Here is a 22,456-nt window from a genome sequence, read left to right as displayed (position 1 = left end):
CGCTCACCCCAGCCCGGGGGTCCCCTCGGATCTCGGGTATCCCCCCTCAGTTCTCATCCCGGGGGATCCCCCCCTGTACCGTCTCCCCATCCCGGGCACGCCGGCCCCTCCCGCCGAGCGCGGCCGCCTCACGGCAGCGGTGACATGGCGGCGGCGGCGGCCAATGGGGACGGCGCGGGCGGGATAAAAGCGGCGGCGGCGGCGGCCGGGACGGCTCGGGCCGGGCGGGGACGGCCCGGGGGCTGCGGGGCTCGGGCACGGCGCTGCCCATGGAGGCGGCGCGGGGCTGGAACGGGTACGCGCGGCGGGAGCGGCCGCCGCCCTCCCCGCCCGCGGCCGCGGAGAAGCCGCGCGTCCCCCCGGGCAGCGGCACGGGCAGCGGCGGGGAAGGGTGGCGGGGAGAGCGGCCCCGCAGCGAGGAGGACAACGAGCTGAGCCTGCCCAGCCTGGCCGCCGCCTACACCTCCATCCTGCGGGCGCTGGGCGAGGACCCGCAGAGACAGGGGCTGCTCAAGACGCCCTGGAGGGCGGCCACGGCCATGCAGTTCTTCACCAAGGGCTACCAGGAGACCATCGCGGGTAGGGAGAGCTCCCGGGGCTGCGGGGATGGAGTTTGGGTTAATGAATCAATGAATTTCTTCAAACATCGTTGCGCTGTCACCGCATCACCCAGTGGTGCTCCCTCGTTATCGCCTGTATGTCTCGCTGTCCCCTCCCTCCCCAAATATCTCGGGGTTTTTTTTTATTAAACTCTGTGCAGGTGAAGTTTCCATGCTGTCGTAAGCCTCTCGCTTGGGTGAGCAGAGCAAGTGCTTTTGCTTTCTGTCTTCTGATGGAAACTTTTCCAGCCCCGGCGTAGGAACTTGTGGGTTCCCTCCTTCCTCCCTCCCCGCCGGGCGAGGCTGTGCTCGGACAGGGTGGGAATATTTGTTTCCATTAGCAGACAGAAGGGGGTTGAATTTCCTCAGGAAAAGTCCCGTTCTGCCGATGCTTTAATCGAGTGAGGTTTGTCAAAGGTGGGAATGAAACTTAAGGAAGCGAGGTGAGGAGAAAGGAAGGGGACAGGGAGATCCCTTCCCATCTCAGGGTGCCAGCAGCAAGTGCAGGTGTGGAGAGGAACCCAGGTTCGCATCCCTGCCCCAGCTGAGTGTCTCTGCTTGCTGGGTGAGGGTGTGAGGAAAGGAACTGGCTGGGATGTGTTCTTATCAGCCATTCATAGCTCAAATGCAGGGTAAATACTTGAAAATTTGGTTTTTTACATCACTTTTCCTCTTCTCAGCCTCTTGGCTATAGACTGTATCCAGTACAAACAGTAAAAAAGAGCCTGGAGAGCTTGGGAATTCCCCTTTCTGCTCCTTCTTACAGTAAAAGGCGAGTTCCTTTAGTGAGGGATGAAAAAAGAGTCAGCAAGGATCTCTGAGTGTGGCTGAGGAAGGGGCTGCTCCTGCTGTGCTCTCTGGAATGCAGCATGGTGTGCTGAGCCTGCCCCAGAGCCCCATCAGGATGAAAGCAGAGGCTGAATTTTGCTGTTTGGTGGCACCAGGGAGCTCCTGCTGGCACATCAGAGCCCTTTTCTGAGGGCACTGTGCTTCAACTTCAGGCTGGGTTCTGTGTTTAGTTTCTTTTTTATTTCTCTGCTGTTGGCTCTTTCGAAATCAGATTTCTACAACTTCCAGCATTCACTTACTCATGGCCAGCTTAAACTCTTGTGCCACTGTTGTGTCCCAGGAACAGCATTTCTGCCTTGGAAGTTGTTCTGCCTTTCAGATCAAGCCAGGTTTTTGGTTCACATCTGAGAGCAGGCTCTGGGCTGCAGTGGCCATCCTTGTTCCTCTCTTAGTCCTGCTGCACGGTGTGTTTGAGGTGAGGTTTCATCAGGTATCATCTTTTGTTTACTGGGATTAACTTGCCTCATTTTACTGCTGTAAAACACAGGAGGTCTCTCAGTCACATCCTGCCAGGCTCTAGCAGAAGGAATGTTTTCAGTGATAATTTGAGCACAAATTTCTATGCTGAACCTGGGTGAGGTTGCTGCCCTTCTTAAGTCCTCTCTTATCTTGCTGCCAGTTTTGTGTGCTCATGTTACCTGAAGTAATTTTAAAAACTTTTTTCTGCTCCAAGATGGGTTCTCTGTGGTCTTCTAATCTCTCACATTCATTTAATTGAGCAGAGTAGTTCTGATACTCCCTTCCTCTGATTATCCATGGGAGACAGCTATATTATATCCAAGGATAGAAAATGTCACTGCTCGTGCTCTAGTCCTGGACTGCTTTTTTCTTTTTAGGAAATCATGTGAAGCTGTGCCACCAACATTCCTTCCTGTGTCAGGTGGGGAATCCTTTTACTTTCCAGCTACTCACCCCTTCTTGCAGGATGCTGAGCTTCCACTTTTCTCACCCTTCCCAGCCAGACAGAAGGAAGAGCTGCAGTTGAAGGAGAAGCCCACAGCAGACAGCAAAGCAAGTGGTGGATGAAGAGTTTGTTGGGAGAGCCAATACGAATAAACTCTTTTTAGAGAGTTTTAAATACCTGATGAACCCTAGAGCCAACAACTGCAGAATATTTGGGCACAAGAATAGCTTTGGGACTGCTGCTGTCTCTGCTGCAGCATCCTGTGCTGTTCCCTTGGTTATACTAATCCAGCTCTCTGCCTGGCCAGGCTGGGAACTGGACCAGCAAGTGGCTTGTGAAAAAGAAAATGAACCAAGAAAGTGAACCAGACAAGCCCAAACCCTCCCACAAAAACCTGACAAGAAGCAGCCCTGACCTCTTGTTTTCCCAGGCTTTTTTTGCAGCTTATTCAGCTCCTCCTGTGGAGCTCTCTGGGTAGGCAGAGGTTAAAGCAGTGATTTGCAGGGTGTGTTTTGAAGAGTATTTCCATTTTATCCCTGCAACAGGCAGAAGATGAGGGGCTTTTACAATATCTGCAAGTTCCATCCTCCCAAAAAAGGTTTCTCAAGTGAAAGCTTGGTGGTGGTGGCTGTACAGCCACATGGCCAGAGGCAAAGTGTGTGTGTTGCAATGGGTCCCTGCTGAGCTCACAGACCCTGCCAGGCCATGGAGCTGCCAGAGTGTACAGCCAGGAGGGAGTGACACAGGTGAACCAGGGCAGTGAATGTCACAACAGGGACAGGCTTTAAATCAGCCCTGTGCCCTCGCTGCTGCGGCATCTGCCCTGGGGAGGCAGGGGGAAAGCAGTTAATGTCTGATGGAGTTTTCATTTTCCATAAAGGAGCACAAAGGACGATGTGAGAGATCTTCACCCAAATTATAGAATTGTTTAGGTTGGAGAAGCCCTCTAAGATCGAGTCCAACCCTTCCCCCAGCACTGCCAATGCCACCACTGACCCCTGTCCCCAAGTGCCGCATCCGCGCGGCTTTTAAATCCCTTCAGGGATGGGGGCTCCACCCTTGCCCTGGGCAGCTGTGCCAGTGCCCGATCACCCTTTCAGTGAAGATATTTTCCCCAGTATCCCATCTAAACCGCCCATGGCACAACTTGAAGCCATTTCTCCTTGTCTGTCCCTGTTCCCTGGGAGCAGACCCCAACCCCCCCGGCTGTCCCGTCCTGTCAGGACTTGTGCAGAGCCACAAGGTTCCTTCTGAGCCTCCTTTTCTCCAGGCTGAGCCCCTTTCCATCTCCCTCAGCCTCTCGTGGTGCTCCAGACCCTTCCCCAGCTCTGTTCCCCCGTGGACAGTGTAAAGTTGCTGTGCTCTGCCAGGTCTGTGTTTGGTGTGCTTGACTTTCACCTCCCTGTGTTATTGCAGGGGGTTGGACTAGATGGCCTTTAGGGATCCCTTCCAGCCCAAACCATTCCATGAACTTTTTGGTTTCTGTGTGTCTGAGAACATAATAATAACCTGGAGCATGGTTAAATGTGCTTTCATTTGGTCTCCTGTGCTGGGTGTTGTCACTTTGCTTCCATGACACCTGCTTGTATTTGTATTGTATTTCCCATGGCTTAACTTTTTAGTACTGTAGGGAAGATAACACCTGAATTCTGTCTCTGCATTCAGATTTGTGAGCAGCAGAGAAGCTGATTCTGCTTTCCAGCTTCTACTCTGTGTGTATTCCTCCCGTGTTTTCAGCAGTGCAGAGTGACTGTTCCTGCCTTACCTTCCATTCATCTCTGCTATCTGTGTTCTGCACCTGCTCAGTGTTGTGTGTCAGAGCCATTAGTAGAGTTTACTTGTTAAATGTCTGTATCTGGCTCTTTCTGTTAATTCCAGATTGTCATTTATTAATCCTGGCTTTTCCAAAGGCCTCAATCTCTTTCATTGACAGGGTGTATTCAAATGTGCTGTTCCCAATTCTGTAGTACCAGTCATCACACTTGGCAAGAATGCCTCTAGTGATTTCAAATAAAATCCACCTGGAGACCAGATTAAAAATCCTGACAGCTCAGTGCAGACACTTGAGCACTGGTGTAGACTGGCAGCTGCTGCAACAGAAATCTCTCAATGTGTTGGCAAGGATGGCAGAGTAGGAAAGTCACCAAAAAAGTAACTCCCAGTTTCATGCAGTGCTTCTGTGCCAGCGTCCAAGAACATGTGTGCTTTTCCAGGGTCAGAGCCATCAGCTTCCTGTTTCTGGGTGTAAATTGTATTTCAGAATAGCCCCCTTGGCTGGTGAGGGCTGACAGCAGGGCTGTGAGAGCCAGGTGCCTTTTGCTTTTTGAGAGCTGGTTCAGCCAGCTACCTGCCACACAGAGGTGGAACCTTGTCCCTCCTTTTACTAAAGGCTTCGTGTCATGCTCAGAGGTGCTGTCTGAGGGTCACAGAATAAATACTACAAAGCACAGGTGTGTGCAAAGGCAGTAAATGAGTGAATAAATGGAAATACAAGGTTGCAGACAGCACTAACTCTCAACTGAAACTGAAGGTTTCAGACCCAAGCAACTGGTAAGTTACAAAAACAGTGTCAATGATTCTGCCTTTGAAAGGTGAATCATAAATGAGTTTGTTTGGATTGTGTAATCCTGCAGGAAACATCAGGCACAGGGCTGGACGAGCTGCCTGCTTCTGCAGGGGGAAGTTAAGTTGTTCTCATCAGCCAAAACACTCAAAGCAAAACTTGTTCACCAGTCTGGGCTTGCTGGTGATGGTGGGAGCTGCTGCCAGAGGAGTCTCCCAGCCTTTATTCATGTGGGCATGGCAGCTCTCAGGCATGCTGGCAGGTTCACCCATCCTTTCAGAGTGTTTGACAGGGAAATGAAAATCAGAACTATTAGGAGGGGATAACTTTGCTTCCTGGACCTCTGTGGTTTGAAAGGCTGCGTGTTACCTGCCTGCAAGGCAAGTGACTCCACTGGGCAGCTTTTATTTCAAAGCAAAGAAAAAAGTTAGGAAATTACCTAGTTAGGTAATTTCCTCACTCATTAGTTTATATGCTTTTCATACACTGAGGGATGAAAAAACCTTAATAATAATTTCTACTAGTCTGTGTGGATTTGGTATTTTTATAGAGGACAACAATGGTGTAAGCTCCTCAATTTTTCCAGCCTGCTGGGTTTGCTGTGCTGAGGTGCTGAGCATTGCTGTGTCAAAACACACAGTGCTTAAGCAAACAAGGCTGTTTGATCAGCAGCACTGCCCTTTGCTAGGAGCTGGGGAGGTGCTGTGTTTTCCTGGAATCGAGGTGCTGCTGCCTCATCCATGAGGACAGGGATGCAGCACTGTGATCTATGAACATCTGAAACCTCAGCACTGCTGTGCTCCAGCCAGGGCTTGTTTTTGGTAAACCAGAGGGTGGGAAATACAGGGTTGTTCAGAGAGAGGTTTTTTGGGGTTTCTTCAACTTCTGCCCCCACTTTCCTGGATCATCTTCCCTTTCTGTTAATGCTCAAGTAACACTATGCTTGGCTGGGTTATTAAATGTTGTAACCTCTTGGATCTGAACTGTTGCAGCCTTCTGATCTTTCATGTTGCTCTTCTAAAGTGTTTTGTCTTTGATTTTTCCTTTGTTTCAGCTTCAGAAAGAAGTGTGGATGAGCACCTTCTGTGACATGGGACATTGAAATGGTTATTGAAAAATGCTGATACATTTTAATGAGCATCTCCATAACGCTGCTTTCCCTCATATTAATAAACCTCCTGGCAGAGGACAACTTCTAGAACCTAATCTTGACTTCATCTGTCTGCAGTAGCTGGTCTGTTATGAATAGACTCCAGTCTCACTACAACATGGAGGGTATCTCACAGGAAAATAAACAAATCTGTACAAATCATGGCCAGAATTAGCTGAACAGCAATAATGCTGCTCCTTTGTCTTTGCTTCTATGAAATGTCCCTTGAATCATGTCTGGTTCACCTCCCTTCTGGTAACTGAGGGATTAAGCTTTGCTTCTGAAGTAAATGTTCCTGTCTGAAGCTGAGAGTCTGTTTCTAGTTTTTTGGTGATGAAATCTGGAACAGTAGCCAGAAACTTGTAAATTCTTTTGTGTCTAAGGTTTCTCCTGGTTCCTGCTGGGAAGGTGTGTTATCACAAGTGTTCATTTCTCAGCATCTTTTGAACTCTACTGCCTGTTTAAACAGTCACGTGGCATCTCGGGCTGTGCCTCTTTCTAGAGCTCTTCAAGACTTCTTGAAGCAAATGACATACCCAGAGCCTCTCCTTTCTTAGCAACTTGAAGTCATTAACTTTCTGCAGCAGTACAAGCCCTTTACATTAATGTTTTTATAGCCTCTGAATGCATAACAAATTCCTGGTGCCTTTTTTTATACTCAAAGGCTGCAATAATTTTCTCGTTGCTTGTCTGGAATCTTTTCCCTAACTACAGTTACCTGTAATGTCATCCCATGAATAATGAAAAATGAAGTCAGGTTTGACTTTACATTTTGCTGCTTATCCAGCAGTAGCTGAGAGGTTTTTACAGCAGTTCCCTTCCAGATTTCATGCTGACCCTGCAGTCTGCTGGTTTCCCTGCCACACATCCAGCTGTTAACTCGTGTCTCCTGCTGCCAGTTACATCTGTCCACAGCTGGGCAGGAACTCTGGGAAAGACAACCAGAAACATCTGCCAGCATTCCCCAGGTGCTTGTGCCTTAAAGACCAGTTAGCCTTGGCTGGCTCATGGCACTGCTCTTCTGGAGCACCCTCCAAACCATGACCTGCTCCTGGCTCACGCTGCCGCTGCTTTGGGTGTAACTCTGTGTTCTGGAGGTGTCTGAGCTCAGCCAGTGCTTTAGTTTGTTCCAGCTGGTGGGAGGTGTGAATTGTCCCATGGGATGTCATCCTGCCTTGGCCTCAGCCCATTCCTGCCCTGCCTGTGGCACTTGAGGGTCACCATGGAGAGCAAGGGACAGTGGGGACAGCCAGGAGCTGTGAAATGGGGGTCAGGAGAACCTTGTGCCTTTTGTCTCTGCCAGGATGGATGAGCTCCAGCAGCAGTGTCAGGGAGTTCCTGAGCCTGCCTTGATCCTGCTGGCACTGAGCAACCTGCACTTAAATTGGAGCTGTGAGGCAACTTGACACCACGGGGAAGTGCTTAAACTCCTGGTGAGAGCAACCTGCAGCACTTCACTCCCAGGCACAGTAAAAAAGGCAGCTCTGAAGTGCTGTGAAGCTGCTGCAGTGCTGCCATCCTTCCTCCCCTTCACCTCCTGAGCCCATTCTGGGTGGGCTCTGCCTTCTCTGGTTGCCAGAGGTGCTTTTGCTTTCCTGTGTCACATTAAAGCCATGCAAATAGTTTCTATAGCAACAGGTGTCTTTGCTGAGCTCTGACGCAAAATCCTGAAAGGTCTTTCTCATTCTGTCTTCATCCAGTTCTGATTTTTCATTTTATCAACTCTTTTTGAAGATAAAGGGCAAATTAGTTCTGATCTGTTTTAGGAGTTAACTTGCAGCATGGGTGTCTGTTTAGTTTCAGCAGCCCACTGAAGTTTTTGCACCAGGGGCTGAACTTTTGGCTGAAGGAAAAATCAGCTGGAATAATTTAGAGAGCACCCTGACTGTACAAACAATGAAATCAAACTAGTGAAGCAGGCAGCATGGTCTGGTAGGTAGAGTGAAAGAATGGGAAAAGGGGCAAAAATTTGTCCCCAGTTTTGCTTCTGGCCTGGTTAGTCTGAGGCTGCTTCCCCTTCTGTCCTTTCAGCTCTGTTAAATTTTCCAGAAGATGTGCTGCAGCACGCAGGCTGAGCTTTTATGACCCCTGTTTGATGCTATTGCAAATGGAAAAAAAAAAGTAGAAAAAATATTAAAAAAAACTAAAAAAACCCTGACAAATTTAGATAAAGTGGTGTTGCCTCCCTGCACAAGGTGTTTGAGTCTGTGCCAGAGAAATGCCTCCTGTGTAATTACTGCAAACAACTGCTGCAGTGGGACACAGGTAGAAGCAGCTGTGAAAAGATGCTCTGCTCACTCTGCTTTTGTCAACATGGGCTTGGGCTCCAAAGGGGGAGGTGTAGGGATGGGCAGGCTTCAAGCTGTGCTGATTTTCAGGAAGAGAGACTTGTGAAGTAGAGACTGGAGCAGAGCAGGGGTGGATGGCCACTCAAGACCATAGCCATTTCCTCAGGTGGTGGCCTTCAGCCTCACACTTTGTTTTACCTGTGTGTCCTTGTATCACTTGGCACTTGTGGAGGAGTTTTTGGAGGGCCTAACACTGAGCTGGTTTCTTCCTTTGTGGGCCCTTCTTCTCAGGGAGTAGGTGGTGCTGACAAAATCAGCACATCTCACTGCAGGCACAGCTGCAGGTGTTGTCTGTGACCTGGCTGTAACTTGCTGCCAATGTTAAATAAATAAAATTGCAAAATTGGCAAGACCACTATAAATAAGAAGTGTGAAGCACCTCACAGCTCTGTGGCTGCAGTTCTTGACATGCAGATCTGTTTTCTTACCTCTAAAACTCCCCTGGTTGTGCAGGGGCACTGCCCACACTGCTGGGACTGGGCTGTGGCATTAGAGGGGATGTGCAAGGAGGGTGGATGCCCTTTGTGCTCCTGTTTGATTGCTTTGGCCATGAGAAGGTTGCAGGGTGCCTTTTGTTCCTGGAGTTGCCTGTGTGGTACTTCTGAGGTCACTTGAAGTTCTCTTTGGCTGAGCTGTCTCCATGATGCAACACAGCTGTGAGAGGAAGTTTGTAAGGACCCACTAATATAGATTTTGTCTATTAATTAATGTATATCCATCCATATACAAATGGATATGAGGTTTCATGAGTGAAGTACCTTCTGTTGTAGCTCTGGCCTTGCTCTGTGTCACACACCAGGACTCTTAATGAGAATTTGGCCATTTCTGGCTGTTCTGAACAATCTGCTTTGCTCGTGTGCTGACGTAAATCCATATCTGACATCAGGCTCTGATATGCTCCTGGTGAGGCTGGTGTGACCTGAGCTGGGGGTCTAATAACAGCAGCAGTCACTCTGGAGATGCTTCGTGGATCTGTTTGGATTTTGTTTTAATAACTCTGGCCACGGCAGCAGGTTTTGTGCAACCACTGTTTGCCTTTCTGCTGTGGAAATGGCACGGCTGCAGAGTGCTGCAGGAGGGAGCTCAGAGCCCAGACTGCTGCTCTGCCTTCCCTTCCCTCTCCCTTGAGCCTGTTCAGATCCTCTCTTTTGGGTTCTCCCTTTGCCTGGCTGAATTCACAATTACACAACTGCATGATGCTGCCCATGCAATCAAAACTCTCCCCAGCAGTGCTTGGTGTGAACCAGACCCAGAAATTCAAAGAACACCATCATGTGCCTTCACAGAGCTGCTCCCTGCCCTTTTTCATGCCCTCTATTCCTGCCCTCTGACCTGATCCAAACCCTTCTGGGATTCATCCTGGCTGCCTTGCAGCTTGCCAGCCCTTCTCAGGGAAGGGCCCGCGGCGCAGGCGGAACGTCTCGCGCGCAGTTTCCAGGGTTACCTGTGCAGTGCTGATAGCAGGCAGGAAATTAAAATGCTCCATGATAGTGATGATCCCTTATCGACAGCAGATGGTGGCCATTAGCTGGATGTGCATGTCAGGGGAAGGCACCAAGGCAAGCAGAGCAGACATCAGCGTTGGGTTTGTGTCACCACCACCGTTGGATCTGTGTCACCACCACCGTTGGGTTTGTGTCACCACCATCGTTGGATCTGTGTCACCACCCCTGCTGGGTTTGTGTCACCAGCCCTGCAGGTGCTCCGAGGTGCATGCAGGGCAGTCCCTGAGTGCCCTGGTCTGGCTGTGGTGTGTGGGACTCTGCTTTCCTGGAAGTAACTCCAAGGAGCCAGTGTGGCTTCCAGCTGAACTCGTTTGCAGAGTTCCTTGTCCTTGTTATCAGCCCATCTGTACAGCTGGTTCTCCCCTGCAAGTTTCTCCTTCATACACAACTTTTCTCTCTTGTTCTTCAAAAGACCTGGTTTCTTGACTTGGGACTATTCTGCTTTTAAGATGTCTGAGCATGGTTCAGGTGCCTGCAATCTCTGTGGAGACTGATGTGCTGTAACCTGTGCCAAGACTGGGGATTTGTCAGGGGACTGCTGAAAGTGGAGATCAACTGAGGATCCATTCTGCTGAGGTCTGAGAATAGCCAGGTATAACCTGTGCCAAGACTGTTTGGGGATTTGTCAGGGGGCTGCTGAAAGTGGAAGATCAACTGAGGATCCATTCTGCTGAGGTCTGAGAATAGCCAGGTGTCACAGAATGTGTTCCTTTTCTAACTGAGCTGTCTCTTCTCCCTTCTGTCTCTGGGGGGGTTTCTGCACCTCACTCTTCTGCTAACTCTGAGGTGCAGAATTAGGCTGGCGTGTGGATGTGCCTGCCCATTTCAGATCAGGACAGCAAATCTCTCTCCAGATGTGTCTCTGACTTCTGTGTGTACCTGAACAGCTGCTGCCTGGTGTGCTGCAGGATGACATTTGCATGCAGAGCCTTCTTGGAGACAGTAATGCTGCTGTTAAAGTGCTTGGAGGAACCACTGTGATGGTTTAGGTTTTCCCTGACCTCGGGCTGGCTTTGCTTGGTGGAAGCACCGATGGAAGCCCACAATATCAGCTGTTAATTGCTCCTTAGATGTCAGTAATTCTGCAGAGACCAGACCTGTTCTAACCCGTGCTCAAGCTATTAATTAAATGAAACACTCCAGGCTGGTTTCTGGTGCAGCACGTAGGCAGTGTGACACGGGGGCACAGGCAGGATCGGACGCAAACCAAAACGTTCTTGTGATGTTACTCCTTACTTCCCTCCCACACCTTAACCCTAAAATCTATACCCCTGAGAGAGTTCTGCCCTTGCTACAAGCTTTCTCAGGCCCAGGCTGGAAGAGCCTGCCATGATTTTTGGGTTTCTTTTTAATGCAAATGTTTGATTTCAGATGTCCTGAACGACGCCATCTTCGACGAAGACCATGATGAGATGGTAATTGTGAAGGACATAGACATGTTCTCATTGTGTGAGCATCACCTCGTTCCATTTGTTGGAAAGGTAACTCTCCCTCACAGAACAAATGTGGGAATGCACAATAAAAGACCTTAAGTACATGTAAAAGACTTTGTAGCTGTAGCTACAAAGCTTTTTAAGGCTGTAAGTACTTGCTGCTTACGGCTACAGTTCTAGAAGTTTAATCTTCAGAATACAAATAAGGAAGGTCTCCTTAATGTGAGGTTTTATTTGAATTTAAGCTCTTGAAATATAATGCTCAACCTTTCCTAGTCTAAGTAATCTAATGGTTTCTGACATTTCATATCAAAGCTCTTCTCCATGAAGCAGCAGCAAGCCTTGAGGGCAGACATCTCGATATTAAACCAGCTCACCCTGCACACTGGCTCTGTCATGGATTTAGCTTCTGGCTCAGAGCTATCCAGAGCACATTCATCTCTCTGAAAGCCCCTGTGAGTGGAACAAACTCATTAGCAGCCCTGCCTTAATTATGTGAGCCGAGTCAGGGAGAAGGTGGCCAAAACTGGCTCTGCTTAACTGGGGAGTCCTGTGAAAGGGGCTGGTGCTTCAGAGGGTGTTGGAATTGTGGTGCCAACAACTTTAGGGAAATAAAATTTCTCCAGTTAACCACTGTAGAGGTGATGAAGAGTTCTGAGGGGGAGCTGCACATCTCAGCCTCTCCAGTCCCTTATCAGCACAGAAGGATGGAGCTTAGCCTGAGCCATCTGTTACCATAAAGTGCTCACAGGTCCAAGAGCAGCACGTGCTTGTGTTGTCTATAAAATTCAATCAGTGCCACATATGTTCCAAGCAAATTGTCTCCCAATAATAAAATACATGAACAGAAACCAGCTGTTTATTTAGTTGAGTCAATTCAGGTTTGTCTGTTTTCTTTTCTTGCTGTTGGTGTTTTATCCTGGAGAACAGGATAACCTCTTTTTCTGTGCAAGCTTTCTGTTGTGCCTGTTACTCTTGGCTGTGTGCACTGTGTATATTCTCCCTGTTATTCCTGTGGCAATGTGTGCATTTTTGTTACATCCAGCTGTTTAGCCTGTGTGGTTTGGAGAAATCTGCTCACAAACACCAACTCATCCTACAAAATGACTTGGTATGGCTCCAAATATTCAGAGCAAGCATTGCCCTGCTGGGTGCACCAAACAGGCTGCAATCAGTGACCTGAAGGTCTCTTGCACTTGCAGTTCTACCTTACAGGAAATCAAGAAATCTGCAAAAATATGGGGAACAGGATTCAAACTTATTTCTAAGTGGTGTCCCTCACTTTGTCTGAAATGTTTCATGTCTTTTCAGGTGTCAGTGGGTTGATTTGCCTAACAGAAGGGGTAGGAATGAGCAAGTTAGCCAGGTAATCAGGTGCACTGTGGTACCTCTTCTGCAGGCACAGCAGCACAGGATTCTGAGATGGGGCCTCCAGGCAAAGCCAGAATCTCCCACTGACACTCCCCTGCTGTGTCTTGGCTAATTTTTCAAGTCTCTGGTACAGTGGCACAAGGACTGGTTTATAATCTAACTGTAAAGCCACTGGAATTCAGTGGGTTTCTAAAAACAAGGAGTTGTTTTTAGAAAACAATGTCCTTTCCTTCATATCTGAGCACTTTTCTGCTAAACTTCTTCCAATTTAGTTCAAGTACATGTTCAGCAAATCCATATTTGAGCAGGATGGAAGCTGAGTTAATCACCAGTGATCTCTGATACTAAAACAAGAAAAATAATCAAATCAGGAAGTGCAGCCTGATTTTTGGTGGCAAAGTACTTCTTGCCACCAGAACTTTCACTGGAAGTAAAGCACAGTCCCTCTTCCTTCCGCTCCCTAAATCCATTTAAGGTCTTGAAAGAAAAGCATGTTTATTTTAGACAAATAGTGCTGTGCTGAGTAATAGACTGCCTTTGTACCCAGATGCAGCAGTGTTCTGTAGCATTCCTGAGACTTGGAACATAAGCCTTGACTCTTGGAGAGCTGTGACTTTTCTCCCCCTCAGAAAAACTCACCTGTTCTTCACCAGGACCTCGTGAGGCATTCACAGCCTCAGCTCCTCAATTCCCCAGGCTTGCATGGTGCCACGTTCCTCCCACGTGCTGAGGCTTCTGGGCTGTCCCAGAGTTAATTCTGGGGCAAATGCACATCCCATTGTCTGTGCATGAGTTTCACATGCCCTTGGAAGGGTGGTTTTGCTGCTGTTAATAGTTCTTCTCCCCTGTCTAGGTACACATTGGTTATCTCCCCAACAAACAAGTGCTTGGCCTCAGCAAGCTCGCTAGGTAAGTGTTCTAATGAAAGTGATGCTAATTTGTAAAAAGGATTCCAGGCTGTGCTAGCTGTGCTAATCTTTTTAATCTCCTCTCCCTCTAAAGCTCAGCCCACTTTGTGTCCTGGATTTGGATTTAGACCAATCCTCAGCATTGTTTTATTTGTGTGGAGAGGACAGATAAGTCTTGGAGCTGTGTGTTAATTCTCACCAGTGGCTGCAGCAGAGCCCTGATGCTTTTTTAGATTCCCCCAGAGCACTGGGGTCTGCAAGGAGCTCTGAGGCAAAGAACAAGAGAATTTTGTTCTGTTCTAGGGCAGGCCACAAAAACCAGTGAGAATTTCCAGCTCTTTACCACTTGGCTATAAATTGACTAATAAGAACAAAAATCTGAAAACTGTAAATGAACACATTTTATGGATATAAATTAAATCTAAAGCTTTCATCTCTTAGCTGACTCTTCAGAAAAATGTGGTGTACATTTCTTTCACTGAAAACTTGCTGAGAGTGCTGTGGGGTAGATTTTATAGATAAAGTGCAGCCTGAGAAACAAAGCAATTGTGATACACTTGAGAAATCCATTTATTATGTAAAATAGCTTTTTTCCTCAGCAACTGCCCTCGGGTCAGTTGTTGCACTGACTCTTGGTTATTAAGTGACACTTTCTCGTGCTGGTGAGGAAGAAGATGGTAGATCCCTTCAATAAGCAGATTATTTGAGATCAGAGTGGAAGGGTCCCTTTTGGAGAAACAAACCTAAAAATTTGGCTGAAGCTCAGAAAGACAACATAGGTTTTGCTTTCCCTGATGGGTCTGTTAATCCTGCTGTAGTTCCAGGCTGGAAAGAGGTTTTTCAATGTGTAGATTTTCTCCTGCATGTTTTTTTTTGTGTCTGTGGGAGCTGCTGGAACTGTAGGCTGGAGTTCTGAGCTGTCAGACCTGCAGCTGCTGGGCAAAAGTTTTCATCTGTTAGCTGCTCATGCTTGGGATGTGTGGGGCATCCCATGGCTGGTGTTGGGTTTGGGTGGGTCTTTAAGTGGTGCAGGGCTGGGGAGTTTGTTGTTGGTGGTTTTTGGAGTTGGATTTCTGAAGAGAATCCATTCCTCCTGAAGAGTCTGTCCTCGGCACGTGGTTTCATTTCTGCAGGGCTCCAACGCAGGATCAAGGATCACATTTGAAATGTGCATCCACTGGTTTGTGCTTGCTCTGGTCTCTATTTCTCTCTTGACTGCAGCTGTAAAAAGGAGCTCAAAATGCTTTTCATGGATTTTTTTTTTTTTTAAAATGCAAGTGGCAACATGGTGCTGGGAAGATGCAATTTTCCTCCTGTTTATCCTCAGAATGGAAACCTGCATCAATATGTGCAAGGCTTCCTGCACTGTGCTCAAAGGTTAAATCTTGCCTCTTTCTAAAGTGAGGGTGAAACTCCCATATACTGCAATAATGAAAAGATTAGATTCTTGTATAACAAAGTGTTCTCACTTTTGTGTGCTTGCCATGAAGGGGTTTGGGGGGTAAATCATGCCTCCCTTTGGTGCCCTATATAATGCAACCAGTGTTCAAGCAAAGATTTGTGAGGCTGTTGGTGCTCTAGGCCTAATCTTTCATAATAGGATTAGTTTTATGTGGTGAGTTTCTGTAGTTGTGGATGACCTGCATTCAGTAAACAAACATCTTTCCCTGGGTTTTAAGCTCAGGCTTGAAAATGCTCTTTCAAATAACTGTTTTTACATAAACACCTTGTTAGGACTTCTGTGCAATATCTGAGCATGTTTCCTATCCATATGGTTAATCTAAATATTGTGTTGCTTTGTTTTATGCTGTCACACAACCATTTCATTGCTGGAGGGGAGTTTGTGCATTTAATTCTCTCTAAAAAACAGCAGGAGAGTCTCATTGTCAGGGATGATTCTTGTAAGTGATGCTTCAGGCTGCCAGCCAGTGTCTGGCTTTTGTCTGGTGTGACCAGACAGGTATCAAAGCTTGCTGTAGCAACTCCTTTTTGTGGCCACTTGAAGTGTAATTAAGCATTTGAGGTTGGCATGAACAGCCCCTGCAGTTACAGAGCAATTATATGGATTTTCTTAAATGTGTGGATTCTAGAGCTGTCTTTGAGTGTCACTTCCACTGCCCAGCAATGGCTTAAATTTGGAGTTGTATTGGAGGGGACCATTAAGGTGGTCCCTGCACTGAAATGTGAAGGATGGGGTGAGATATGAGTGGGTGGAGAGATTCTGTTTTAAATAAGACCAAATCTGTCTCATTGTTCTCAGCTAAATTTGTGGTCAAATGCAAGAATCCAAAACATTCCTTGCTCAATTTCAGCATTCTGGGCATCCATTATCTGAGCTGACCTTAAGGCAGCATTTGGTCTAGTCTGAAGCGCAGGGAAATGTTCAGGAATTAGGGCTCAGGGAGACTTTGGACATGAATTCCAAAGGTGGGTGGGGATACAAAGAATTCCAAGCCAGCAGAAGGAGACCAGAGAAGTGACTGTTTTGCCCTAAAATAGTCCCTGGTGCTGCAGGTGGGGGGAAGCTGTCACTCAACACAGTGACGTGCCAAGGGCAGCCCGTGAGGAATACCTGGGCAGCCATGGATTTACACAGGTCAGCACAGGGCTCTCTTTTGGCAGCACCAAATTAATTGTGAAGATCAGTCAGTGGCCAGCTGGAAATAACTGTAATATTGTCTTTTTCCTTTCTCCTTTAGGATCGTGGAAATATACAGTAGAAGGTTACAAGGTAAACACGAAATTTGGTGTTTGTTGTGTGCACTCCTCTCCTAGTCAGTGCAGGGGGCTGGTAACTGGGGGTGGGCTGTAAATGTGGAGTTTAAGAGAGGAGAAAAAGGCTTCTTGAAGAGGTTGTGTTATTGTTCTTAGCCTCTGCATTCCCAGTGAAGGTAGCTTCTGCCTAGGAAACTAAATGGAGGCTGGAACTGATTCCAAGGATGAATGTGCTCCAGGTAGAGCTGCCAGGAATAACTAAACCAGTTGGATGCTGCTGGGGATGAGCTCTCCTGCAGAGATTTGGAGAGATGCCTTCAGGAATCCTTGTCTGAGGCAATGGAGCAAGAGCTGCCTCCTGCCCCTGAGAAGGAGAGGAAGCTGCAGGGTCCAAAGCCTTGGGTTGGGCTGATCCTGCTGCCTTTGTCCTGTACTTAAATTTGGCCTGGTCTTGGCAAGAGAAGTCTCAGTGACCACCAGGCTGGTGAATAGAGGGTGCTAGAGCTGCAGGAAGTAAAGCTTTGCAGGACAAAGCTCATTTTTTTATCTGTTTCCTTTCCCTAAGAAGAGAAATTGGGCATGTGGAATAAATGGTGCAGCAGTAACATTGGGAACAAACACATTAAAAACTGAAACAGAGCAGAGAGGCAAGAAAATCTTCTTGCAAAATAGGAAATGGGGGAGCTATTAGAACAAATTGTGGTTGGAGAGATGGAATGCAAAATGGCTCCAAATATAAACAAGAAAATAAAAGGTTTGTTCCAGGATACAAATGGAAAAGAGGATGGATGGGGCTTGGAGCAAGCTGGTCTGGTGGAAGGTGTCCTTGCCCATGGTAGGGGGTTTGGAATGGGATGAGCCTTAATGTCCCTTCCACCCCAACCCATTCTGGGATTCTGGGAGTCTGAATTGCCTGTTGTTCCCTCAGTCCAGGAACGCCTTACCAAACAAATTGCAGTCGCCATCACAGAAGCCTTACAGCCCGCCGGGGTCGGCGTCGTCGTGGAAGCTACGTGAGTGATCCAGCAGTTCCAGGGGTGGGATCCAGCAGTTCCATGGGTGGGATCCCAGCTGGGTGGGATCCCAGGAGTTCCAAGGGTGAGATCGCAGCTCTGTGTGATCTCAGCTCTGTGTGATCCAGGGGTGGGATCCTAGGAGTTCTAGGGGTAGGATCCCAGATCTGTGGGATCCCAGGTGTTCCATGGGTGGGATCCCAGGTGTTCCAAGGGTGGGATCCCAGGTGTTCCAAGGGTGGGATCCCAGATCTGTGTGATCCCAGGTGTTCCATGGGTGGGGTCCCAGCTCTATGTGATCCCAGGTGTTCCATGGGTGGGATGCCAGATCTTCCATGGGTGGGATCCCAGGTGTTCCAAGGGTGGGATCCCAGGTGTTCCAAGGGTGGGATCCCAGGTGTTCCAAGGGTGGGATCCCAGGTGTTCCAAGGGTGGGATCCCAGATCTGTGTGATCCCAGGTGTTCCATGGGTGGGGTATTGGAGGGGACCATTAAGGTGGTCCCTGCACTGAAATGTGAAGGATGGGGTGAGATATGAGTGGGTGGAGAGATTCTGTTTTAAATAAGACCAAATCTGTCTCATTGTTCTCAGCTAAATTTGTGGTCAAATGCAAGAATCCAAAACATTCCTTGCTCAATTTCAGCATTCTGGGCATCCATTATCTGAGCTGACCTTAAGGCAGCATTTGGTCTAGTCTGAAGCGCAGGGAAATGTTCAGGAATTAGGGCTCAGGGAGACTTTGGACATGAATTCCAAAGGTGGGTGGGGATACAAAGAATTCCAAGCCAGCAGAAGGAGACCAGAGAAGTGACTGTTTTGCCCTAAAATAGTCCCTGGTGCTGCAGGTGGGGGGAAGCTGTCACTCAACACAGTGACGTGCCAAGGGCAGCCCGTGAGGAATACCTGGGCAGCCATGGATTTACACAGGTCAGCACAGGGCTCTCTTTTGGCAGCACCAAATTAATTGTGAAGATCAGTCAGTGGCCAGCTGGAAATAACTGTAATATTGTCTTTTTCCTTTCTCCTTTAGGATCGTGGAAATATACAGTAGAAGGTTACAAGGTAAACACGAAATTTGGTGTTTGTTGTGTGCACTCCTCTCCTAGTCAGTGCAGGGGGCTGGTAACTGGGGGTGGACTGTAAATGTGGAGTTTAAGAGGGGAGAAAAAGGCTTCTTGAAGAGGTTGTGTTATTGTTCTTAGCCTCTGCATTCCCAGTGAAGGTAGCTTCTGCCTAGGAAACTAAATGGAGGCTGGAACTGATTCCAAGGATGAATGTGCTCCAGGTAGAGCTGCCAGGAATAACTAAACCAGTTGGATGCTGCTGGGGATGAGCTCTCCTGCAGAGATTTGGAGAGATGCCTTCAGGAATCCTTGTCTGAGGCAATGGAGCAAGAGCTGCCTCCTGCCCCTGAGAAGGAGAGGAAGCTGCAGGGTCCAAAGCCTTGGGTTGGGCTGATCCTGCTGCCTTTGTCCTGTACTTAAATTTGGCCTGGTCTTGGCAAGAGAAGTCTCAGTGACCACCAGGCTGGTGAATAGAGGGTGCTAGAGCTGCAGGAAGTAAAGCTTTGCAGGACAAAGCTCATTTTTTTATCTGTTTCCTTTCCCTAAGAAGAGAAATTGGGCATGTGGAATAAATGGTGCAGCAGTAACGTTGGGAACAAACACATTAAAAACTGAAACAGAGCAGAGAGGCAAGAAAATCTTCTTGCAAAATAGGAAATGGGGGAGCTATTAGAACAAATTGTGGTTGGAGAGATGGAATGCAAAATGGCTCCAAATATAAACAAGAAAATAAAAGGTTTGTTCCAGGATACAAATGGAAAAGAGGATGGATGGGGCTTGGAGCAAGCTGGTCTGGTGGAAGGTGTCCTTGCCCATGGTAGGGGGTTTGGAATGGGATGAGCCTTAATGTCCCTTCCACCCCAACCCATTCTGGGATTCTAGGAGTCTGAATTGCCTGTTGTTCCCTCAGTCCAGGAACGCCTTACCAAACAAATTGCAGTCGCCATCACAGAAGCCTTACAGCCCGCCGGGGTCGGCGTCGTCGTGGAAGCTACGTGAGTGATCCAGCAGTTCCAGGGGTGGGATCCAGCAGTTCCATGGGTGGGATCCCAGCTGGGTGGGATCCCAGGAGTTCCAAGGGTGAGATCGCAGCTCTGTGTGATCTCAGCTCTGTGTGATCCAGGGGTGGGATCCTAGGAGTTCTAGGGGTGGGATCCCAGATCTGTGTGATCCCAGGTGTTCCATGGGTGGGATCCCAGGTGTTCCAAGGGTGGGATCCCAGGTGTTCCAAGGGTGGGATCCCAGGTGTTCCAAGGGTGGGATCCCAGGTGTTCCAAGGGTGGGATCCCAGATCTGTGGGATCCCAGGTGTTCCATGGGTGGGATCCCAGGTGTTCCAAGGGTGGGATCCCAGGTGTTCCAAGGGTGGGATCCCAGATCTGTGTGATCCCAGGTGTTCCATGGGTGGGGTCCCAGCTCTATGTGATCCCAGGTGTTCCATGGGTGGGATGCCAGATCTTCCATGGGTGGAATCCCAGCTCTGTGTGATCCCAGATGTTCCAGGAGTGGGATCCCAGGAGTTCCAGGGGTGGGATCCTGGCTTCGTGTGATCTCAGGTGTTCCAGGGGTGGGATCCCAGGAGTTCCATGGGTGGTATCCCAGATCTGTGTGATCTCAGGTGTTCCATGAGTGTGATCCCAGCTCTGTGTGATCCCAGATGTTCCATGGGTGGGATCATGGCTCCCTGTGCTGCGGGGCTGGTGCCTGGTAGCTCTGAGCTATGCTTGGTTGTCAGGCAGAGGGATTAGTAATAACAATAATAATAATAACAACCACCCTGTTAATAATAACATATTACTAGTAGTAATAAAAAATTAGTAATCCTGATGTGCTGGAGCCCAATTTAAAGTGGGTGCTGCCTGATCCTCTGTGGAGATGTGGCACTGAGGAGCTGTCCCCTCCACCAGATCCATGCTGTGCTCCTTCTGCCTCCTTGAGCAGTGCAGAGCCTGGCACCAGCAGCAGGCATGTCCTGTGATCAGAGTGCACCTGGGGAAGGTGGGATTTTCCTGGGATCAGAGGAGAGAAGGCAGAGCTCAGTGGCTGAGGATGTGACTCTTCCACAGCTGAGGAGCTGCAGATGCCATTTCTGGTTGTGGAGGTTTTGAGACCTTCCCAGAACTGAGTGTGACCGTGTAAGAGACATCTCTCCCTGTGGGATTCCCTTCCCCAGGAGTGTTCCTGGTGCACTGACTGCCCTCTGGTTTCTCCTAGGCACATGTGCATGGTGATGCGTGGGGTACAGAAAATGAACAGTAAAACAGTGACCAGCACAATGCTGGGGGTGTTCCGGGAAGATCCAAAGACCCGTGAGGAATTCCTGACACTCATCAGGAGCTGAAACTGTGTCACCCTCTGGATGCACTCTGGATTGTTCTGTCCTGTGTCACTGTCTGTCCTTGTTCCCAAGTCCCACTTCTAAACTAAATTGTCGTGAATTGTTGTCATAGTCTTTGTGCAGTGAAAGGCTTCTGGTGGCACGTGGGAAAGGTGGGATGAGGGAGGCTCCTCCTGGATTTCCACTGATGCTGATGTCACTGAGTTACAAGCCACAAACGGGAGTTTGGAAATGTTTTTCCATCCATAATGCAGAATATCCAGCTGTCAGGAGAGAAGTGGGGCTCAGGAGTGAAGTGGGTATTTATGAAATAGTTGTGTTTGTTAGAATAAATGTGGAGCAGCACAGGAAACACCTGAAAGGATGTGGATCTTTGTAGGATTGGGATTGTCCTGAATTATTGGACCATGTTTTATTGCAAGTCCTGCAGTGGCTGGATATGTGTGTTATACCTCTGAATTGTTACCTCTGGTGTGTTTTATATTCTTGCTAGTATTAACCTTCCTTTTCTGTGGTTGTTTTATTTTTTTTTGTTTTGTTTTGTTTGAGAAATGTGTAAACTCCATTTTTCCTATCCTCTTAACAGGCAGGGAATTAACTTCTGAATTATTTGGGGCACAGCCCTGTCTCAGTGCAAAGGGGTTTATGCACCTTTTTCTCTGTGCCTCAGAATGTCTGACCACTTGAACTGTCAGTTTCTTACTGTTTTTAAGGAAGCTTTAACAGAGGAGAGGAAAAAACCCTGCAGAGTCTACCTGCAGAGTACTGAGGTATCCAAAGAGGTTTTTAATGATATTTATATCTTGAGCTTTCCTTCTTGGATTTCCATGGGTTAGACTGAGAAGCTAAAATTAGTCTGATAATGGGAAAATGAAGATTTGCAAGCATTCCAAGGTGTCCATTTCCAATGCTGGACCAAAGGTGAGCATGAAATCCTGAGCACAGCACATGGTACCTCCCCTCCCTGCCGACAGGTTGGGTTATTTCAGGGCAGGGTAACCTGGAATGACAACAGCTCATTTCATAAGAGCAGCTGACAAAAGCATTTCCAGGGCCACCAGAATGAATCAAACCACATTTTTTTCCCCCCTGTGTGTGTGGCAACTTCTGTAAGTGGCAGAATTGGTACAAAAAGTTTCAGTCCAGCTGGACTTGGCTGAACTTCTGCTTTGTTGCCATTTTAATGGGTGTTTTGTAACTCTTAATTGGGAAAAGATGAGGAGCAAATGAAAACCACCCCGCTCACACCCAGCTTGCAAAACAGATGTCAGCCAGGGGGGTGGATGCCCACAGGTTCCCAGGGCTCTCTGCTTTGCTGGACATCAATCCAAGATGTCCTGGCCATGAACCTCAAGGGCAGTTCCTGCTCTGGCCAGCTGCATCCCACCAACTTTCCTCCCTCTTGCTCCAGTTGCAAACAAAATAAAAATCATGTTTGGTCAGATTGGGCCTAAAGAATTATTTCAAGGAGAACAGGCTCATGTGTTTAATTACACTAATTTTACTTTGAGGACCTTCACAGCATTATTGGAAGAATCTTTCAGAGCATCCTCTGTGCTGGGTTCTGTAGGATTAGGTGCTGGAACAGTGTTTGTCTCTGGTGTAAACAAGCTGTGCTGCACATTGCTAAGCCACACCAACTCCATGGCATTTGTTTTCCTGAAAACAAAGTTTTCAGTTCAGTATGTTACAAATA

General features: G+C 48.0%; 1 protein-coding gene across 1 annotated transcript; it reads left to right on the top strand.

Annotated features, from left to right (window-relative positions):
• The first annotated feature begins 233 nt into the window (after positions 1-233).
• GCH1 (GTP cyclohydrolase 1) lies at positions 234-20,871 on the top strand. The gene is made up of 6 exons (XM_041477067.1): positions 234-579; positions 11,290-11,399; positions 13,576-13,631; positions 16,330-16,361; positions 17,274-17,358; positions 20,637-20,871. Exons 1-6 carry the CDS (start codon positions 270-272, stop codon positions 20,761-20,763), a joined length of 720 nt encoding a protein of 239 aa, XP_041333001.1. The 5' UTR covers positions 234-269; the 3' UTR covers positions 20,764-20,871.
• The last annotated feature ends 1,585 nt before the right edge of the window (positions 20,872-22,456 follow it).

This window comes from Pyrgilauda ruficollis, unplaced genomic scaffold (genome assembly GCF_017590135.1).
Source record: "Pyrgilauda ruficollis isolate IOZ18807 unplaced genomic scaffold, ASM1759013v1 scaffold110, whole genome shotgun sequence".
Taxonomy (NCBI): domain Eukaryota; kingdom Metazoa; phylum Chordata; class Aves; order Passeriformes; family Passeridae; genus Pyrgilauda; species Pyrgilauda ruficollis.
Note: the sequence above shows the minus strand (reverse complement) of the source record. Positions and strands in the feature narration are given on the sequence as shown.